This window comes from Dipodomys merriami, unplaced genomic scaffold, assembly GCF_024711535.1.
Source record: "Dipodomys merriami isolate MVZ:Mamm:240054 unplaced genomic scaffold, mDipMer1.0.p SCAF_16, whole genome shotgun sequence".
In the NCBI taxonomy this organism is placed as follows: Eukaryota; Metazoa; Chordata; class Mammalia; order Rodentia; family Heteromyidae; genus Dipodomys; species Dipodomys merriami.
The window spans coordinates 16,167,232-16,187,498 of NW_027202937.1; the positions used below are offsets into that span (position 1 = coordinate 16,167,232).

Below are 20,267 nucleotides of genomic sequence, written 5' to 3' on the forward strand. Positions count from 1 at the left end.
TACATAGTAAAAGTCTAATGTATTATCCTGGTAGGTGGACTGAATTTATTCCACTAAATTAAATATAGTTCTGAGCATCAACTCTGAAATGTTTACTGACATGCAAAAAAAGGGTTTTCTCGGGCTGGGAAGATGGCTCAGTGGTAGAGCGCTTGCCTTGCATGCCTGAGGCCCTGGGTTCGATTCCTCAGCACCACATAAGCAAAATGAAAAAAGCCGGAAGTGGAGCTGTGACTCAAGTGGTAGAGCTCTAGTCTTGAGCTGAAAAGCTGAGGGACAGCGCCCAGGCCCAGAGTTCAGGCCCCACAACCGGACCCAAAAAAAAAAAAAAAGGGGTTTTCTCATTCACACCAATCTAAGTTTCTTCAAGAGTAGCCGAGATAACTTTATTTCAAGATATTAAGACATTTGTCTTTCTACTATCTGTATATCTAACAACTTCCAAGACGTAAATATTTTACACCTTTTTAATCACAGACTTACAAGATAAAAATGAGGTGTACTGAGCTAGGCAGCAGACTTCAGGTCTCTGAAGTCCTTATTCCACAATCTGTTAGATGACCTCTGTGGCTATTACTAAAAAAAGGAAATCCTAAATTCAAAGTATGACTTTAATATTGCCATTCAAAATAAAAATCTGTGCACACTATTGGAATAACTCACCAAAATAACTATCTTTTTAATATGAAATTTCTTAGGCTATTTTACAGTCTGTTTACCAAAAATATATCAAGAATAAATCAAGGGTTAAATAGTATTCTAAAATGATGTCTGTTTTGCCTACAGAAACCTTCCAAAAGGAAAGATGCTTTCTTCTTCATGCTCTTAACAGGGAATGTGACTGCCCAAGTCACCTAACTCAGTTGTTAATGTGTTAATCAGTTCAGTATTTTTTTTTTGTCGTCAATTGTGGGGCTTGAACTCTGGACCTGGGAACTGTCCCTTAACTATTCAGCTCAAGGCTAGCAATCTACCACTTGAGCCACAGCACCACTTCAGTTTTCTGATGGTTTATTGGAGATAAGAGTCTCATGGACTTTCCTGCCCGTGCTGGCTTTAAACTGTGATCCTCAGATCTCAGCCTCCTGAGTAGCTAGGATTACAGGTGTGAGCCACCGGTGCCCGGCTCAGTTCAGTATTTCAAACCCTTCATCTGACTTATGAGAATTATATGATCGTTCTGAAATAACCAAAACAGAGCCAAATGACATTTAAAAATTATATGTACATGATCTAACTACCTTTAAAAAACTATTAGCAGCTTCCTTTTATGAGATGTATGAGGTAGTTAGCCTATTTTCCCTTTTTTGCTGGGGCATGACTATTTTTTTTTTGTCAGTCATTGGGCTTGAACTCTCGGCCTGGGCATTGCCCCTCAGCTCTTCAGCTCAAGGCTAGCACTCTACTACTTGAGCCACAGGGCTACTTCTGGTTTCCTGGTTGTTTATTGGAGTCAAGAGTCTCAGGCACTTTCCTGCCTGGGCTAGCTTTGAACTGTGATTCTCAGATCTCAGCCTCCTGAATAGCTAGATTACAGGTGTGAGCCACCCGGTGCCTGGCTAATTTTTGATCCTACATCTGACCTTAAATCAAATTTTACCCTCTAGGATTCCATATTCCAGTTAAGTAATGCTTATTACCTATTTTACAGTGGTAAGACCAAAACTAACAGAATGCTTTTAGTTGTGCTGAAGAAGAGTGTCCTGTGAAATTCAAGAATTATCAAAGTATTCTTAAAAATCATCAAAAGGACTCATGATGCTAGAGGTACTGAACTATTCACATTTGGCATCCATACCACAAGGTGTGTTCCTACCACAGAATGGTGCACAGTGCTCACTCAGGCTCCAAACACTAACCTAGCATGTCTCGTGACACTACTTTCCAGCTTCCCTCCCATGGCTTCCTATAATCCCTATAATCATAGGGAATGGAAGGAATGTTACTTCTATCACCAAACTACTTGGTAAAGAGATCCCTAAACTTCCAAGGGAAGTTTACCATACTAGGGTAATCAGATACCCTAACAACATCAGAGCAGGCTTTTATTTATCCTTTTGCTACTGCATTTGAGAATAAGAGCTGCTTTTGCCATTCAAAAATCTTCCATGCACACTATTTTCTACACAATGTAAGGAAAGTCCAGAAAAATACATGAAGGCTAGTAAGATGTTAAGTAGGTAGTATTTTTGAGTGCTGCTATCCTATGTTTAAAATTCAGGCTTCTGATTAGGAAAATAATAGCTATTTGTTTTCAATTCAAGCCTCTTTTGGGCTGGGCCAGGGTCATGGGGCTGGAACTCAGGGTCTGGGTGCTGTCCCTGCGCTTTTTCACTCAAGGCTAGCACTCTGCCACTTTGGGCCACAGAGCCACTTCTGGTTTTCTGGTGATCAAACTGGAGATGAGTCTCACAGACTTTCCTGCCCAGGCTGGCTTTGAACCATGGTCCTCAGATCTCAGCCTATTGAGGAGCTAGAATTATAGACGTCAGCCACTAGTACCTGGCAATTCAAGCCTCTTATTATGAAAATAAAAAGTTATAAGACCAACATTTTTGCCTTCTTGATTTAGATGCCTACCCTTTTTTTTTGTTGTTGTTGTGGACCTGAACTCTGGGCCTGGGCACTGTCCCTCAGCTCTTCAGCTCAAGGCTAGCGCTCTACCACTTGAGCCATAGCACCACTTCTGGCTTTTTTCTGCTTAAATGGTGCTGAGGAATCTAACCCAGGGCCTCATGTATGCACTCTACCTACCACTGAGCCACCTTCCCAGCCCCCCATTAACTTTTGAGGGGGTGGGCATGAGATTAGCTAGGTCATATATGGTTTCAGGGAGATTGTCTTAAAAAAAAGAAAGCAAACTCTAAAAATTAGGCAATAAAGCAGTAAGAAAACATTAACAGCATAGAAATACTTCCTTTCAACTTTACTTCAAAAGGCTCTTATAGCCAAACAAAGAAAACAGGGTAGTAGGTGTGAAATATTGATTAACTGGAGTCCATATAAATGCTGATATACAAGAAAATAAGATCATTTCAAGGATTAATTTTAGAGCACAAACTTCTAGAGTTTAAGATTAACACATGTTATGCCAGCTTTTTTTATTTTGTTGTTAGTAGTGGAGCTTCAACTCTGGGCTTGGGCGCTGTCCCTGCGCTCTTCAGCTCAAGGTAAGTGCTCTACTGCCTGAGCCATAGTGCCACTTCTGGTTTTCTAGTGGTTTATTGAAGATAAGAATCTCATAGACTTTCCTGCTCTGGCTGGCTTTGAACTGTGATCCTCAGATCTCAGCCTCCTGAGTAGCTAGGATTACAGGCATGAGCCAGTGGTGCCTGGCATATGCCGGCTTTCTAGTACTATGAGCTTGGATGAACCTAATTCCCTGCACGTTAAGAACTGTGGTTACCTGATCTCAATGACCGTGGCTTCTTCAAGTTCCTTGGCTTCATTTGGCAGAAAACTGCACTTAATATGAATATTTGTATAAATTAAGATATAAAGTCTATCTAACGGTCACCCTGAAATTAGTCTGTTTCATAGCATGCCTATAAAACAGTATTTAAGTTTCTAGGAAATAGAATTTTGGCCTTTTACAAAGAAAGCACCTTGCTTAATATTCTGGAAATGCAATCGAGTTCTATTATTAAGAATGCTCTATTTTTTATAATCAGACATTTTACATATGAATCTTTTTTTGAGCATATGACTCTATAAAAGAAAATAAATTATCAGAAGTATAAAAAAATATAGACTACCCCCCAGGTGGATGTTAGCGGTTTGTTAGGACAGTCCTGTTCGGTCCAAGTCCATCTGGTCTCAGGCTGCTCTTCACATCCATCCTTCTATCTGCCAGAAGGGCCTTTTTAGGTATAGAGGCCATCTAGATGAAGCAAGAAATAATCCACAGGTAAAATGATATGAAGAACTGGAAGCCATCTGTCACTACTTACTCCATGGTGGCATCTAATACAAAGACAAACATTATGCCCTTTCAACAACACATTTTCCCATATTTGATTATGATAAAAGCCTGCACCATCTGTCTAAATGTATAATCTGTCTTATTGTATAATGCTTGCTAGTTTTTTAAAAATCAATTTCTAACCAGGCACTGTGCTATACAGAACTTATTTCATTCTCCCAAACAATCCTGTGAAGTAGATAGTGCTGACTGACTGAACTGATAGGGAAACAGAGGGAGATGGGGAAACTGAGGAAGGTTTAGAGAAATAACTTGTACAGGCTCACAAAAATCTGTGACTGCCTAAGCCCAGGCTACCTGACTTCAGAGCCATGATTACAGCCCTCCACAATACTACTGTCAGCCACAACCTTCATACCTTATGAGGCAATGGGGCTTCTAGTTGTCTTCCAAGGAATGAAAGCAAACGCCTCCAGATGAGGCCACTTCCCATAAACATAATTCCTGTAATCAGCCAGAACACTCGATGGTCCTAAAACAGATGGCAGAGTTCATGACAAAAGGGTAGGGTGCTTAGAGCTAAGTAGGCAACCTTGTTAGTTTGCTCACGACTGACTATTCATACCTCATGACAACTAGGATTGCATGTAACCAAACTATCACAAAGTGATTTATTTAAGCCAGAGTTTGGCTGTATTGCCTAAGCTAGCCTTGAATTCATGGGTGTAGGAGATTCTCCTGCCTCAGCCTCCCAAGTAGCAAAGTATAAAATGGAGTTGGGGTATTCAACCCATACTCCATAAACTTTCTCCAAAATTATTAGGATCAGAGGTATTTCAGACTCTGGAATATTTGATTATACAAAATGACATTACTTTTGGGTGTCTAAACAAAATATATTTCATATAATATTTCTAGTGAGACTGCATTTTGACAGACCTGTCACATGAGGTCAGGAATGAAATTTCCTGCCTCTGGAATATTGGTGCTCAAAAAATTCTAGATTCTTGAGCATTTCAGATGTTTACCTATGTACATAAGAATGATGCTTAATTCAAAAGATCTGAGAAGTGGGGTGGATTAACCAGACAAAGGTAGAAAGTAGAGAGGCAGTGTGGAGGCAGCAGGGGTGAGAAGAAGCAAGGATGGATCACCTGACCAGAGTGGCTGCAGATGCAGGAGATCAGGAAAAGCCCTACAGATACAGGATCTAGATTTTTATTTGAAGGTTAATCAAAGGACGTGTGAATGCTGGGCTTGGTGGCTCACACCTGTAAGCTTAGCTATGTAGAATAGACGGGAAGATTGCAGTTGATGCCATCTAGCCATATCAGGTAAAAAGTTATCAAGATCCTATCTCAAAAGATAGCGAGGCTCGGTGACTTACTGTGAAAATTCCAGCTATGTAGGAGACAGAGGTAGGAGAATCACAATCTGAGGTCAAGCTTAAGCAAAAATGTGAGATTCTACCATAAGAAGCAAACAGTACTGAGGGTATGGCTCAAGTGGTAGAATGTCTGTAGGAGGCTGAGTTCAAACTCCAGTACCACCAAAAATAAAGTAATGACCACTGAATATTTGTATGTACAAGAGTGACACAATAAGATTTATATCTTGTGTGTGTGTGTGTGTGTGTGCGCGTGGGTTCTGGGGCTTGAACTTAAGGATCAGATGTCTTAGCTTTTTTCACTAAAGGTTGGCTATCATTTGAGCCATAGCTCCACTTCTGCTTTTTTAGTTAATCAGAGATAAAGGTTACAGACTTTCCTGCCTGTGCTGGCTTTGAACTGTGATCCACAGGATCACAAAGGGATGTCAACCTCCTGAGTAGCTAGGATTATAGGTGTGAGTCACTGGTGGCTGGCCAGATTTACATCTTTTGAACCAGTTTTTAGAAGTATATAGTGGTCCTCGAGAGAGATGATATGGATTAGACTAGGGTGATGGCCTCCAAAAAAGACAGTGGACTTGGTAAACTAATTAGAACACAAAATCAGTCATGAGAGTATCAACCATACTTTTAGATCACTGCTCAAAATGTTATAGTAAGTTGTTCTCTGAAAACACAAGGCTAGAATTAGGAAAGACTATGGGAGTTTAGTGTTCTATTAACACAAAAAAGCAGGAGAGCTAGTGGAAAGTACAGTCTTGGGGTTGAAATCTTAATGCTTATTTTCTAGATGTGTCCTGGGACAAATTCCTAGACTTTTCTAAGTTTCTGTTTTCTCATCTATAAAGTAGGGATGATATATCTACTGGCACAGAGTTGAATATTGAGCCAAATAAAGTATCAAACTTCCAGTTACAATGACAGACACATAAGAACTAATATTGCCAATTCTAAGTAAGTTACACTTCATATTTATTTCACTATCTATGGGAATGTGTTTACATTTAAATTCATTAAAAACTGATCTTTTTCAGGTATAGTGGTGTCAGTCCAGGGACATGGGGGGAACCAAAAAACCCCCAAAACATGAGACCCTATCTGAAAACAAAGCAAAATAACTGGGGGTCTGCCACAAGTGGTAGAGTGCCGAGTTCAATACCCAGCACTAACAAATTAAAGGACCTGAAAATCATTTAAAACAGAACAAAAAACCCCCCAAGTTATTGAATAATACATTTTTACCTCTTCAAGAGAAGATTCCAAATTCATTCCAAAAGCAACGCCCATTAGTCCAAAGAGCGAGAGAGAGAAGGTTCCCATGGTCAGCTGTAGATTTAACCTCATCATCACATTCCGGTGACTGGAAAGGAGAACACCAACTCAGAGCAGGTGACTTACCGACTATGTACTTTAGTAATCTAATAAAGACCACTTGTATTGGCTCTATACCTTCAAAACACAAATGAACAAACCTGTGTAGTAGTTATAAATGGTGATGGTGGCCTAAGTCCTTCCAAAATGACCTTTTTAAAAAAACTTACTTTAAAATACTTTGTAGGGATGGGCTGGGAAGGTGGCTCAGTGGTAGAGCACTTGCCTTGCATGCATGAGGCCCTGGGTTCGATTCCTCAGCACCACATAAGCAAAAAGAAAAAAGCCGGAAGTGGTGCTGTAGCTCAAGTGGTAGAGCGCTAGCCTTGAGCTGAAGAGCTGAGGGACAGTGCCCAGGTCCAGAGTTCAGGCCCCACAACTGGACCCCCCCTCCCAAAAAAATATATATTTTGTAGGGAAAATAGGTGTTTTATAGTGCTTTCTTACCTATCTAGATTGATGAAAATAATACTCTGCGAGTCATCAATTAGTACCCTAAGTTCACGAGCTTCATTAGAAAGATCTTCAGCCAATCGGTAGTAGTTTTCGAGGAGCAATTCCATTTCTTCTGCATGGTCAATCCCAGTACTGCTCTTTTCACTTCAATTCAAAGAGTTAATTAAACATAGTTAACACCTTCCCAATAGGTGTATCACATATTTAGTGACTCAAACTTCAGCCACCAGTGGAAAAAACCTAGCCTTTGCCTTTTCTACTCTTAACAGTTCAATCTGTGGGAGGCCATGTCAGTGGTTCCTAAACACTACACAGGTATCTTGAGGACTAAGGCTCCATCCTTTCATATGCTAGTTAGCTCCACTGTATCCCATAGCCCCAGTCTAAGACTCATGAAAACATGTTCTACCTGTTCAAGGAAAAATCAAAATGAATTTTGATGAGCTAAATCTCAACCTACTAACAAGCAAAATAAAACCAAAATTTGAAATGAACAAAAAGAGTATTTCCTTTCCAAGATGAATCTATAATGTAATTTTTACATATGAAAAAAAATTTTTTGGGACAAGTTTTCATTATGAGGTTCAGGCTGGCCTTGGACTTGAGGTTCACTTGCTTCAGCCTCCAAATGCCAGGAAAATAATAGGCATGTGCTACTATGGCTGGCTCAAGAAAACGTTTTTGAATTGTATTAATACACAATTATTTTGTTCTTAAATCCACAATCCCTATCAAGAAAGAGGATAAAGCTGGGCTCTGATGACTTATACTTGTAGTCTTATAAGCTATTTAGGAGGTTGAGATTAGAGAATTGAAGTTCAAAGCCAGTCTAGGTAGAAAAGTCTGTAAGACTCCATCTCCAATCAACCAGCAAAATGACCAATTAGAGGTGTAGCTCGCCATCTATGAGCAAGCAAGCATCTGTGTGCAGGTGTGGACACAAAAAGAGGAATGATGCATTCTGTAAAACTTCTGTCACAAAACACATAAAAGATAGATCAGCCTAAACAAAGCAAATATAAACCAGTGAAATAAGTTTCTATTATATCTAAATGCTACCTACCAAACATTCTATAGCCCTTTATCTTTATTTCCTTATTAGAATATAAATAACCAATTTTTAAAAAAGGCTTAAAAAAATCTCTACAGACCATGGATCTGTTTTAATTTCTGATACTGCTCTGCAAGGACAAAACTATTTTGAGTATTTAAAAAGAAACTAACTTGAGCAAGCAGAAGAGTAATATTTCTAAATTCATAGGAGACTAAAAAAAGTTTGTGTGCATTTTTATATTAGACAAAATTTACAGAACTTATGCTGATGTCTTGTCTTGGTTTACCCTGCCTTGTCCCTCCCCAACTCTTCATTCTACTGGGATAAATTATTTCTGTGTGCCAGTTTGGTGGTTTGCCCTGTGAAAATGAAGATAACTATTTTTATATTCATCTCAGCCCACCAAGGTTGGGATCCAGTGCACATTCAACATATATTTATTAAATTGAATCAGAGGTGAGAAAAGTGATTGAGGAAGAAATGCCTATATTCTCTATTCTTGAAAAATTCCCTATGAAAAACCATGGAAGACCCAGAGAAAATAAATAAGGGGGAGTTTACTTACAAGACATGTGGGTCACTCCACTTGCTCAGACAAAGCTCTTCTAGCAACTCCTCATCATCCAAGATCTCCAAAATTGACTCTTTGAAAATTTTAATATCTGTTTCTAACTCTGACAGACTGTAAGAAGAGTCATACAGAAATACAGTGGCATAAACTGATAGTAACATTTCATGCTAAGAAGAGTGCCTTTTTAGGGTATCCTATCAAGTAAATCCTCTAATTACTCAAAGAGGAACAATAACCAACAAAAAACATTTTGATAGTTTTCATACAAATTTGGAACAAATTCCAAACCAAAACTAAATTAATTGGCAAAATTAATCAGTGACATAGAAATAGTTTCAGCTGGAGGCATGGCTCAAATAGTAGAGCACCAGCCTACAAATATAAATTTTAGCATATATATCTCAGAAACGTGGAATCGTTTTGAATTTATGATATTTGGATTGGGAATTTATTTTTATTCACAATAAGCCAAGATAATATCAACCATAAACCTTTATTATTTTATTTATGTATTTATTTTTTTGGTCGGTCGTGGGGCTTGAACTCTGGGCCTGGGCGCTGTCCTTTAGCTCAAGGCAAGTGCTCTACCACTTGAGCTACAGCGCCACTTCCGGTTTTCTGGTGGTTTATTGGAGATAGGAGTCTCACGGTCTCTCCTGCCTGGGCTGGCTTTGAACCGTGATCCTCAGATCTCAGCCTCCTAAGTAGCTAGGATTACAGGCGTGAGCCACCAGCGCCCGGCTCTTTATTTTATTTTTTAAGTTTACTTTTTGTGATGCTTGGGATCAAATCTAGGACCCGGCTATATGGTAATCAAGTGTTCTACCATTGAGTTATACCTCTTCCCCCAGATTATTCACTGTTTCTTCTGTACTAGGTAAGGACTGAGTGAGCCATGGGTCTCAAATATGGGCCACAACATCAACACCTTTGCATTTTTTTTCTTTTGCCACTACTAGGTATTGAACTTAGGGCTTCTGCAAAGCTCTGCTTGCTTGTTTGACTAGTGCTTTACTACTTAAGCCATACCTCCAGCTGGGCTGCTTTTTACTGGTTATTTTGGAGATGGTGTCGTGAGGACTCACATGTACATTAGTATGTATAGGTACATACTTTTTTTATTGTGATACATACTTTTATATATGAATTTATGCTAAACATTTCACTAATAATATTAGTAAAACAGAAATCTAAGAAATTTGTCTTTATAACACTCATATTTACCTTTTGCCATTCTGTAGTAGGATGTGTAATTTGCTTCTGTCTACAGAAGAATGCTTGGGATCCACTAAAGCGTCTAGTGTCTCAAGGATGAGTGGCTGCAAAATGCTAAGTTTCTCTTGAAGAGTATTGATCTAGACAACAACATGACCTTTCATAAGAATTAAAACAACCTTTTTAGAATGCTTAGGGTCAGCGAATCCTCTGATTAAATACAGATGTTTGTCATAGCTAGAACTTTCAGAATGTGGTCAATGATGGAATCATCTGTGAATGATTAAAAACTACATCTCCTGTGCTAAGAGAACTATGCTCAATGTTATCAGCAGGCTCAGATTTGGTTGAAAGGGAAGTAATGCAGGAAAGAGTTATCCCTACAGACAATTACCATGAAAGAAAAGAGTGATTCATTTCTAAAATCAAATCTGCTATTCCATGGTTAAAACAAAATTTACCTTCAGAATATAATATTTATGTTCTTTGTAAAGAGAATACAGTTCAAGATTCTTGTGAACAATGCTCTGAAAACTAGAATTTAAATGGGATTTTAAATGTTCTGACTTGAGTCTTGAGTTCAGGGTACCTATTTGCAGATAACCTTGAAGAACTGCTTTCAGGTTCAGAAGACCTTGAATGGAAAGAGCTGGACAGTCTAATGTTCCAAATGAGATAGCAAATCCTGTGCCCAGTGAGCTCTGGATTCAGGTAGTGTTTGGGTAGGCAGCTTGAAGATCACAGTCCAAATGTCTGTGAAGCGTAGCTGCTGCTGGCATGTCACAGTCCCTCAGGTGGTTTGGGGAGCTCCCTTTGAAAAGATATCCCTCGGGGTGCATGGCTGGCCTCACTTTCTGTGCACTATTCTTTCAGAAGAAATTTCTCCTGATAAAAAATGTGTATTTCTTATAATGTATAATCTGTTTCTTCATGGCAGAGCTCTAAGAGACAAAGAGCTCTGTATTGGTTAACACATCATGAGCTCCTGAGCACCTGTGCAGCCTGTCACTGACAACTGTTTGCACCTGGTACTGTTGCCGCTGTAACTCTAACACAGAGTGCAATAATTTCTTCCAACATTAGAACAATGCAGGCAAAAGGGCACCAGGCTCAACCAAACCACACCCATCTCATGTCTTTTTTACCCTCTTTTCCTTCCCCCTTCTGGTTAGTATGTTCCTTGCACCAGTTCTTTTTGTTGTTGTTGTTGGTTGTGGGGCTTGAACTCTGGGTCTGGATACTGTCCCTCAGCTCTCCAGCTCAAGGCTAGTGCTCTACCACTTGAGCCATAGCGACACTTCCCCTTGCACCAATTCTTGTATGCAGTTAGCTCTTAAACACTACTGAGGGCAGAAAAGAGAATGAGAGAGTGATAGAGTCCAGGAAAGTAGTGAACCACTCTTGTTTGGGTGTGACAATATCTCAAGACATCCATTACTATCAATTTAATGGGAGGAGGGAGGTCATTAGAAGAATTAAGTATGGTTTCCAAGTCAGTTTAGATCTCAAACTGAGGCATTACTTAGCTACTTCAAAGGTTTCACAACAAACAGAAAAATGATTAAATAATATATATGTTTAAGCACATGATATACATAGTTTAGAAAGAAAAAAGCAATGTATTTGAAATTTGACTTAACATATATTTAGGATGTTAAGTATTTTCAAGTATCACAAGCAATATGGCTATTTTAATCATATAAAATGTAGCTACCTTTAAATGTATTTCATTAAGTGATTATGCTCTGCATACACTAGTTCTCTTTGATAGAACCTTGAAATTTAGGAATTAGTACTATCTCCATCAGGACTCTTAAAAATGTTTCTGACTGGGCGAAGGAGTATCACTGAATTAATATCAACTTATTTCAACCTCAATAACATTTAAAGCCCAACAAAGAAACTAAATAAAGATAGGCTTACCCAATACTGCAGGAGTGCTTCTATAGCTCGGAACTCAAAAGGTAAAGGGTATGTGACAAGCTGACCCTCTCCAGCCAGCTGCGACGGCAGTTCTCGGAATAGCCATCGCTCCAAGTTTAAATTCCGATAATCTAGTATCAGAAGACACTCCGGAGTTACCACAGCTTTCAAATACTGTGAAAAGAACAACAAAAAGTATATAAATGTGTGTATCCATCGATATAGACACATATTTACATATGTATATCCACAGTATCCAAGTTAGAGCTACAGAAAACAATAGAATGCATATAACTGGGTTTAACATTTTTCTGATTTTGTGTTAGAACTAAACCAAATCATATTTTTTTTAAAAGAAGGAATACTAGAATATAAGTGTTTTGATACCTCTAATTTACTTTCAAGAGAAATGGAATTATACAAATCATAATTTCATTTAAACTTCCAGGGTAATCATAAGAAATACAGGGAAAGCCGGGCGCCGGTGGCTCACACCTGTAATCTCAGGAGGCTGAGATCTGAGGATCGCGGTTCAAAGCCAGCCCGGGCAGGAAAGTCTATGAGACTTTTATCTCCAATAAACCACTAAAAAACTGGAAGTGGCTCTGTAGCGCAAGTGGTAGAGCATTAGCCTTGAGCTGAAGAGCTGAGGGACGGCGCTCAGGCCCAGAGTTCAAGCCCCAGGACCGACCAAAAAGAAAAAAAAAAAGAAATAAAGGGAAAGATAAAGGTTTTTTTCAAGATTCCTTTTTAAAATATCACCATTTATTAAGCTAGTTAGAAATTTTACAGACCTAGCCTTGGGGCTCTTCTAATTTAGAATAGTGTGAAATGAGAAATCTCTCTAAAGAGAGATGGTATCTCCTATGTTGAAAGAATAGAAGTAGCTTATGACTACTGTATTAGCGATATAGAAAATAGGAATGGTTTTTTAATATTATTTTCAACAATTATGAAAAAAATTTTAAACAAAAAGTTGAGACTATATAGTGAACACCACTTAGTAATAGTTTATTAAATCTGTCTTATCTCACATATCTATTTCTCCTTCACAGAGATACTTTTTTGAAGGATGCTAGTGACTAATAATATAGTAGATTGTTTTCTGGAGATTAGTTTGATTAATTAAAAATTATTTTAATTCTAGATAAATGGACAAAAAAAAATCTGCCCTCAAAGACACAAGAAAACAAGTACATGCCCACTTTGGGGCCAATATCAACTAGAGCTGTGTCTCCTGGGTCTGTTTTAGGATGCTAAACTTTCACACACCCAAACAACTACTGACCATGTTATCATTAAGGAAAGTCAAATTCTTTTGTGTTCTGAATTAGTGAGGGAAATTAAAAATATTTTAGAAAGCTTAAAAAAAATCTAAGATTTCAAAATTTGATAGCCCCAGGCTATCTGAAAAACCAGAAAACTATTAGCTAAGGTTATACTATAATCACACATAACTGAAGACAAACAAAATGTATCTACTACAAATCAAGATTCTCTTATAGCTTCAGAAGGTAGACTACTTCAAACAATGAGAATGAAGACCACAGTCAGACTTTTTCCAACATAAAATCGGAAGCAGTGTTAAATCTACTCAATATAGTCCGTGTAAAGAGTTCTGCTAATGTATTAGATTATAAAATGGCCCATTTTTATTCTGAAATAACTTTCAACCTAGCTATTAACCAGGATGACTAGAAATAACATTGTAAGGCTGTGGTGGAGAGATGTAGATGAACATAAAGTCCTTTACCTCCATTCTCATGATGATCCTGTTGTTTCTGGTGGTAATGCTCATCACGTGCTGAAACCTCAAATCTCTGGCTTGAAGACCTAACTCCTGGTATAATTCTGTTTTCTTCTTTTCTATTAAAAGAAGAATGGGCTAAACTATAAATTGGGCAGTTCTATTATTCTCATACCCAGTTTTACTTTAAAAAGCACACTCAGGCTAACTTTAATTATTCCCTTCTTTTCTTTTTCTATACTTCTTAACGTTTTTGGAGGAGGGGTTACTTAGAAGCAATATAAAAAAATCATAACCATACACTATTATGGTACAGTAAGCAATTTCTACCTTGAGACACTGATTATTTGTCTCCGATATGAATTTTGTACAACTATATATTTTAATTATAAGATCATATTCAGCATGAAACATTTATGAATGTTTGTTCTTCCCCAAACAAAAAATGACAGAATTAAGTTGGTTCTCACACCAAACTTTCCTACCTGAAAACTACTTATTACCTGAGAAGTTTAAGATAGATTGATTATAGGAGGGTCTGTACTTGTAGCAACAAACCACACCTGTAACAGGGCTACAAGTAGAAAAATCTTTTGAAGGGGATATTGAACAAAAACCACATTATGATCTTAAAATCTGAAGTCACACAGGCAATACCTGCTTTCCTCCCTCTCCTTCCCTCTCATTCTCCTCCTTCCTTCTCATTCAGTGGTTCTGGGGATTAGTCTCCCATTTAACCCAGCATCTTTGTTTAATTTTCATAAGTTGCTATTCACAGAGTGCAGTTAGTGGCAGAGCTTCATGTGACTGCCATCCAGTATACTGTTTCTTCCTACTGCAGTGTCAGAGGTATCATGGGATTCTACCTTAACATGTTTTGGAACAAACAGGAAGAGAGTATAAGGGAGACTGACAGGATAGAGCAAACTGGAAAAAGTGTTTCTGTGCTCTAGCTCTACTTTCCAAAATACTCCTTCAATACTATCTTGGAGTCAGTATTGCTCCTTTCGGAGGGAAATAATTCTGGGAAAATATGCCTTGTCTAGGAATTACCAGCTTTACTTAGGACTGATGGACAAATGCTGAGTAAAGACTCCTACATACCTGTACACAGAAAGAATATTCTCCTTGAAACACTACAGTTCCCAAATTTTCACCTGGCTCAGTAACTGGTTTAAAAAGTGACTCAGAAAAAAAGATACTTACCAAAAGAAGAAACATTTCCTTCTGTGTCAAATTTTGTCTAAGTATAAAAAAAACAAAGTCATTGAGTAATACCCTTAAAATACTGAAATAAGCCATAAGTGACTTTCTTTATGTTAAATACAGTTGTAAGAGCTGAAAAAAAAAACCTCCCCCTTTTCTTTGCTAGGATAAACCTGACCTTGAGTTAGCTTTATCTTAATTCCTCTAGAAATCCAATAAAGAGGGAACAGGTAACAATAGACTAAGAAGAAATTACTACAGACTAAGTGAGAAATCACAAATGTCAGGGGGAAGCCACAGCTCAGCCCTTTTCTGAGAGTGGTTGCTATTGTAGCTGGCCATGTTCCTCACAGAGGCCCTGGAACCCGCATCTATAGGATGTTTATAAGAGATACTGGCATGAAGTGCTACGGTGACTCTGAGCCAAGGTGTATCAAACTCCTTCCTCTGAGAATCTCATCTCTTTGCCCCTGAGATTTCAGTTAGCAAGCCAACAAAGCTCCACTATAGCTGAAAAGACTTCTTTTGAGAGGACACACTTTATTCTGCTTTGTTGCATTTCTTTGGTGTCAGCTCTCTCAGCATGGAACTAAATATGGCATGGCTTGTCATCCATCAATCTAAGTGTGTCTCTTGAGGCTAAGAAGCCTCTCCATTAGGCAATGGCAGAATCAATAAAGATGTACAGAAAAGGCCTATTCAAATTGTTTGGAGAGAGGATATGACACATACATTATACCCTTTTCTTATAAAGTAGAGGTGACTTTTCAGAGTTGTCTGAATATTTAAAAAAATACAATAATATTTTATAAAATCCATGTAGTGGCCTGTATTATTTACTATGAAATACATACTTTTTTTTCCCCTAGAAAAACATACTCTAAGCTGTAGTTGTAGGTAAACCAGGTCTTGAGTTATTACTTTGGAAACATCTGACTGCTGTGTTAGTAAGAACACAATAGAAACCTACAGCATATATTTCAGCTTGTCATGAACCAGGATCAATATGAATATATAAGTAGCATAAAACACCCATGTTAAAGGGAAGTTTTATTAAAATTAAAGGAAGCTTTACATTTGTGTAATACAGGCTCTTCCATCCTTGGGATGGAAGATACATAAACATGTATCCACTGAAGACAAATGATAAAACTCTTCAGTCACATACCAGGACAAATTTTAGAGAAAATCACGCTAGTAAATTACTGAGCCTTTGTTTCTTTTTCAAGTAAAAGATATTCATGATACACCTACTTCCTACAGCATACTAAATTTATTGTGTACAATTTTTCTTCAATGGAATACTTTTTTAAAACATTATACAAATTGGCTTTCCCAAAGGTTTACTTTGTAATCAATTTGCTTTCTAAACTCATTTCAAGTAAAATCAGTTGATGAAAGAAGAGGGTAAAGGAGGGCAAATATGAACAACATATTTTACACATGCTAGCCATTATGATTAGACTTATTAACACATCATATGATTTTAAATACACAAGTTACTTTAATCCTCACAATTTTATAAAGTAGGCTTACTCGTAGTTTAAAAATGAGAAAACTAAGGTAACATGCAAGCAAAATTTGTCCAAGTCCACTTAATAGCAAAAGGTAGAACTGAGGTTTAAATTTAGGAAATCTGGCTCAGATCAAGTGCTCATTTTTAAAATCAAACTTCTAGAAAAGCTTGTCAAAAAAGCTGCAGCAGCACAACCAGTTCCTATATAACTTTCACTCAGGCCACCCTCATTTTGCTTACCAGGGGTCTCAATCTATTATTAATTCATTCATCCTCCTCCAGCTTTCAAAGCAAGTATTCTTTTTTAAAATATTTTTTTCTTGGGCTGGGAAGGTGGCTCAGTGGTAGAGTGCTTGCCTTGCATGCCTGAGGCCCTGGATTCGATTCCTCAGCATCAGATAAACAAAAAAAAGAAAAAAGAAAAAAGCCAGAAGTGGTGCTGTGGCTCAAGTGGTAGAGCGCTAGCCTTGAGCTGAAGAGCTGAGGGACAGTGCCCAGGCCCAGAGTTCAGGCCCCACGACCGGACCCCCCCCCCAAAAAAAATATATATATATATATTTTTTCTTTTTTATTTCTTGTAAAGGTGATGAACAAGGGGATTACAGTTACATAAGTAAGGTAATGAGTGCATTTCTTTTTAAACAGTTACCCCTTCAAAGCAGTACTCTTAAGTACTAGACTGTGCTTCCTTCAAGATACTTCTGCATGTTTTACAAAGCACAGATTCAAATCCTTCTCTAACTATAAATAACCTTTAATAAATTCTAAGCAGATATATGAGAAATTTTGAGGGTTCCAGCTTTGAGGTATGATTTGAATGACAAGTTCTAGTACTAAGAGGTTGGAAGTTGGCAAAGTTTCAAGAGCAATGTTAAGGAAATCTAGCAGGCATTCAGGTCACTGGCTAAGTACAACACGACTTTAAGTCCAAAACAAAAATAATAGCGTGGTAGTATGCCAACAAATAAACAAGGCAGGTACTTTCTGTAAGTTATCAGGTATTCTATATACTCACCACAGCAAATACCTGGGCTACACTGGCTAATGTGGCTTGAGAGACATCAGATGTTCTAAACCGATGCACTTCACCTGAAGAATTACAAATTCCCCAAAATCATACAATTGATATTCACAAAGAGCTAAGAAATAACTCTGAATAAGCTTTCAGAATATTTTTTCATGCTTTTAAATAATCAACTTTATTTTCAGAGCCAACTTAAATGCATATCAATACCCCCACCACTTCAAACTATTTTAGAAATGATCATATTCCTTCTTACATATATCAAAACTCATATTGAACAATGAGAGGATTTTTTGCACCTGCCTGTAAGTCTTTGTCTATAAGTTAAACAATCACATCAGAGAAGTGCTAATTCAGACTAAGTTTAAAAAACCTTTTTCCTGAAGAAACATCTGTTAGGTAATTGTGTTAATATTTGGCAGGGTATACATACATACATACATACATGTTCAGAATCAGATATATATGTGTGTGTATATGTGTGTACGATGTATGTTGGATTCCAACCACTGCTTTCTCCTTTCATTTATATGCCACAATTGAATAAAGCACTTTTCAGCATGTTCCAGTAATACCCCTTAACATCTTTTGCTTCAGAACAACATTTGCACTCAAATTTGTGGAAATTTTTAATATTTCACCGTTTGGTGAGGAAAGGAGCCACCTAAAGGCTTGATTATTTTATTGTGTGTTGGTAGTGGGTGCGATCCCTTAGCTTTGTTGCTCAAGGCTGGTGGTCTACCATTTGAGCCGTTTCGGACCTTTTGCTGGTTGACTGGGAGAGTGTCACGGGCATTCCTGCCAGGCTTCGCATCAGAATCCTGACCTCTCAGCCTCCTGATTAGCTAGGATTACAGGTGTGGGTCGTCAGCGCCCAGCAAGAATCCCCCCTTTCAGGTGGTTTGCTTACACAAGCGTTTGAACAGCCGGATCCTGACAACTCACCACGTGGTCTTAAATTCCCCACCCCCCTCACCTGTGCAAAGGGTACGGCGGTACAAACGTGTCCGCCAGAAAGACACGGAACACAGGTTAGCGCAATTTAAAGACATTTTCCTTTTGGCTGCGTATGCATCCGCAAGCCTGGGGACGGAGCTCCGGGTTTGAAACACCCAAGGGAGCTTTAGTCGGGCACACAACAAACGGCCGCCACTGAGGTCACACGATTGGCGGCAGGAGGCCGTGGCGGGGAGAGGGCAGAGGCCGTGGAGGTCGGGGGCCGGCAATGCCCAGGGCTCCGGGCACGAGCCCGCTCCGAGCGGGCAGCACGCCGCGTCCCCCGCCGCCCGGGGCGGGTCGTGCACACACCCGGGGTCACCCAAGGACGGGAGGCCGCGGAGGCCCGCGGGGGATCGTACCTGTGCAGCCGGGCCGGCGGGGCCCGCGCGGCGGCGGCCAGGCCCGGCTCCTTCCGAGCAGGTGGCTGGCGCGGCCACAGATGGCAGCAGGGCGAGCCACTGGGGTCAAACCCAAGGCCAGGGCACACAGGGTCCTCCGGGGCAACCCCGCCGCGCGGGGCAGGAGCCCGGTCAGGCAGAGCCCACTGAGGCTCCGCAGGCATCCCATGGAGCTGCAGCGACAAGGAGGGGGCAGGCAGACCCCAGCCCCTCATGCCGGACCGTGGCTCCTCAGCCGGCACCCGGCCAGAAGCGCGGCTCCGGCGTATTGGGCATGTGCAGATCGCGCCGCACTGCGCCTGCGTGCGCCCCCTGCGCATGCTCTGAAGTGGCCAGAGGGGTGGGAAGGCGGCCCTTACATCCGGGACCTTCTCAACCTGTACCTGCAAGGTTGAGGGATGGCTGGGTGAGACACATTGCTGTGCAAATGGAGAGATCCAACGTAGGCGCTTCATCTCTTGGAGTGATCAGAATAGTTTGTATAGTGTCGGTTATTCCTATTAGCTAGCAGTTATTAAATGAAATACAATTACTGGTGGCTCAGGCTGGCCCAAGTTTTGCAGTTGCTGGCATATTTTCACAGAGAATAAAATCCACAATTTGGAAGTAAGGCGTTTACAACCATTCTCAAGTTACTTGCATTTAATTTTAATGTGGTCAGAAGAACAGAGTATGAAACTTACACCAGGGAAGAATAAAACATAGACCATAAAACATGACTTAGATTCTATATTTAACAACATGTAAGATAGCATCTATTTCAAACTATTTTAGGTGCCACTGAAAAAGAAAACAATACTGATAGGCTACATTTTCTAAATACACCAGTTGTAAGACATATCCCAATTTCAGTCTTAAGCTAGGAAAACAGTGATACTTTATTAGACTTCATGCATATTTTTTATGAATACTCTTCTAAGGAAATAATACAAGGCAGGCATGACTTTCACAGATTTCCATTCACTGTGTGAACACAGAGCTAAGGAGATTTTTAAATATAATTTTTATTGAGATTAAGTGATTATGTAAACGTCACAAATTTCACAGTATTGTGGGATAAGGATACCTAAAGTCACAAACACATTTTAACCTTTCCAAGCCAAATTGTCATTATCATGGTCTATATAGTTTGTGAATTTTATGAACTTTGACAATACAACTATTTCTTCCAAATCTAAGGGGATTCTTAAAAGACTCTATTTGGCAAATTGTCATTATCATGGTCTATATAGTTTGTGATTTCTATAAACTTTGACAATACAACTATTTCTTCCAAATCTAAGGGGATTCTTAAAGGACTGTATTTTACAGGGCCTTGAGAACAGGGATGAATGTGAGTAGGAAAGGCAGAAGACAGAGAAAGCTTCACAAAAGGAAACCAATTATGATTCTATATCAAATCACCTGAAACTGTTAGGACTAGGACTTGGAACATGTAGGACTCATGTGGTGTAATCATAGAAGCCACTTTATTT

The 20,267-nt window shown here is 39.1% G+C and overlaps 1 protein-coding gene across 2 annotated transcripts; it reads right to left on the reverse strand.

The window, feature by feature from the left end:
- Positions 1-2,909: 2,909 nt before the first annotated feature.
- On the reverse strand, positions 2,910-19,043 carry Mrs2 (magnesium transporter MRS2). Of its 2 annotated transcripts, XM_070024461.1 has the most exons (11): positions 18,754-19,043; positions 17,387-17,460; positions 14,856-14,892; positions 13,656-13,768; positions 11,903-12,076; positions 9,989-10,119; positions 8,759-8,875; positions 7,131-7,283; positions 6,555-6,672; positions 4,341-4,454; positions 2,910-3,880 (listed from the first exon to the last, which is right to left on the reverse strand). In XM_070024461.1, exons 1-11 carry the CDS (start codon positions 18,959-18,961, stop codon positions 3,770-3,772), a joined length of 1,350 nt encoding a protein of 449 aa, XP_069880562.1. In that variant the 5' UTR covers positions 18,962-19,043; the 3' UTR covers positions 2,910-3,769. The 2 variants fall into 2 exon arrangements, with proteins under 2 accessions (XP_069880562.1, XP_069880563.1); XM_070024462.1 differs by lacking the exon at positions 8,759-8,875.
- Positions 19,044-20,267: the final 1,224 nt, after the last annotated feature.

Bases quoted from the DNA above. Each gene is read 5' to 3' on its own strand.
- Mrs2 (XM_070024461.1), bottom strand. From the start codon at position 18,961: ATGGGATGCCTGCGGAGCCTCAGTGGGCTCTGCCTGACCGGGCTCCTG. The intron at 14,893-17,386 runs GTGAGTATATAG...TTTTATACTTAG, and splicing joins TAGCCCAGGTATTTGCTGTG to ACAAAATTTGACACAGAAGG. The intron at 4,455-6,554 runs GTAAAAATGTAT...CATCTGTTTTAG, and splicing joins TGGAATCTTCTCTTGAAGAG to GACCATCGAGTGTTCTGGCT.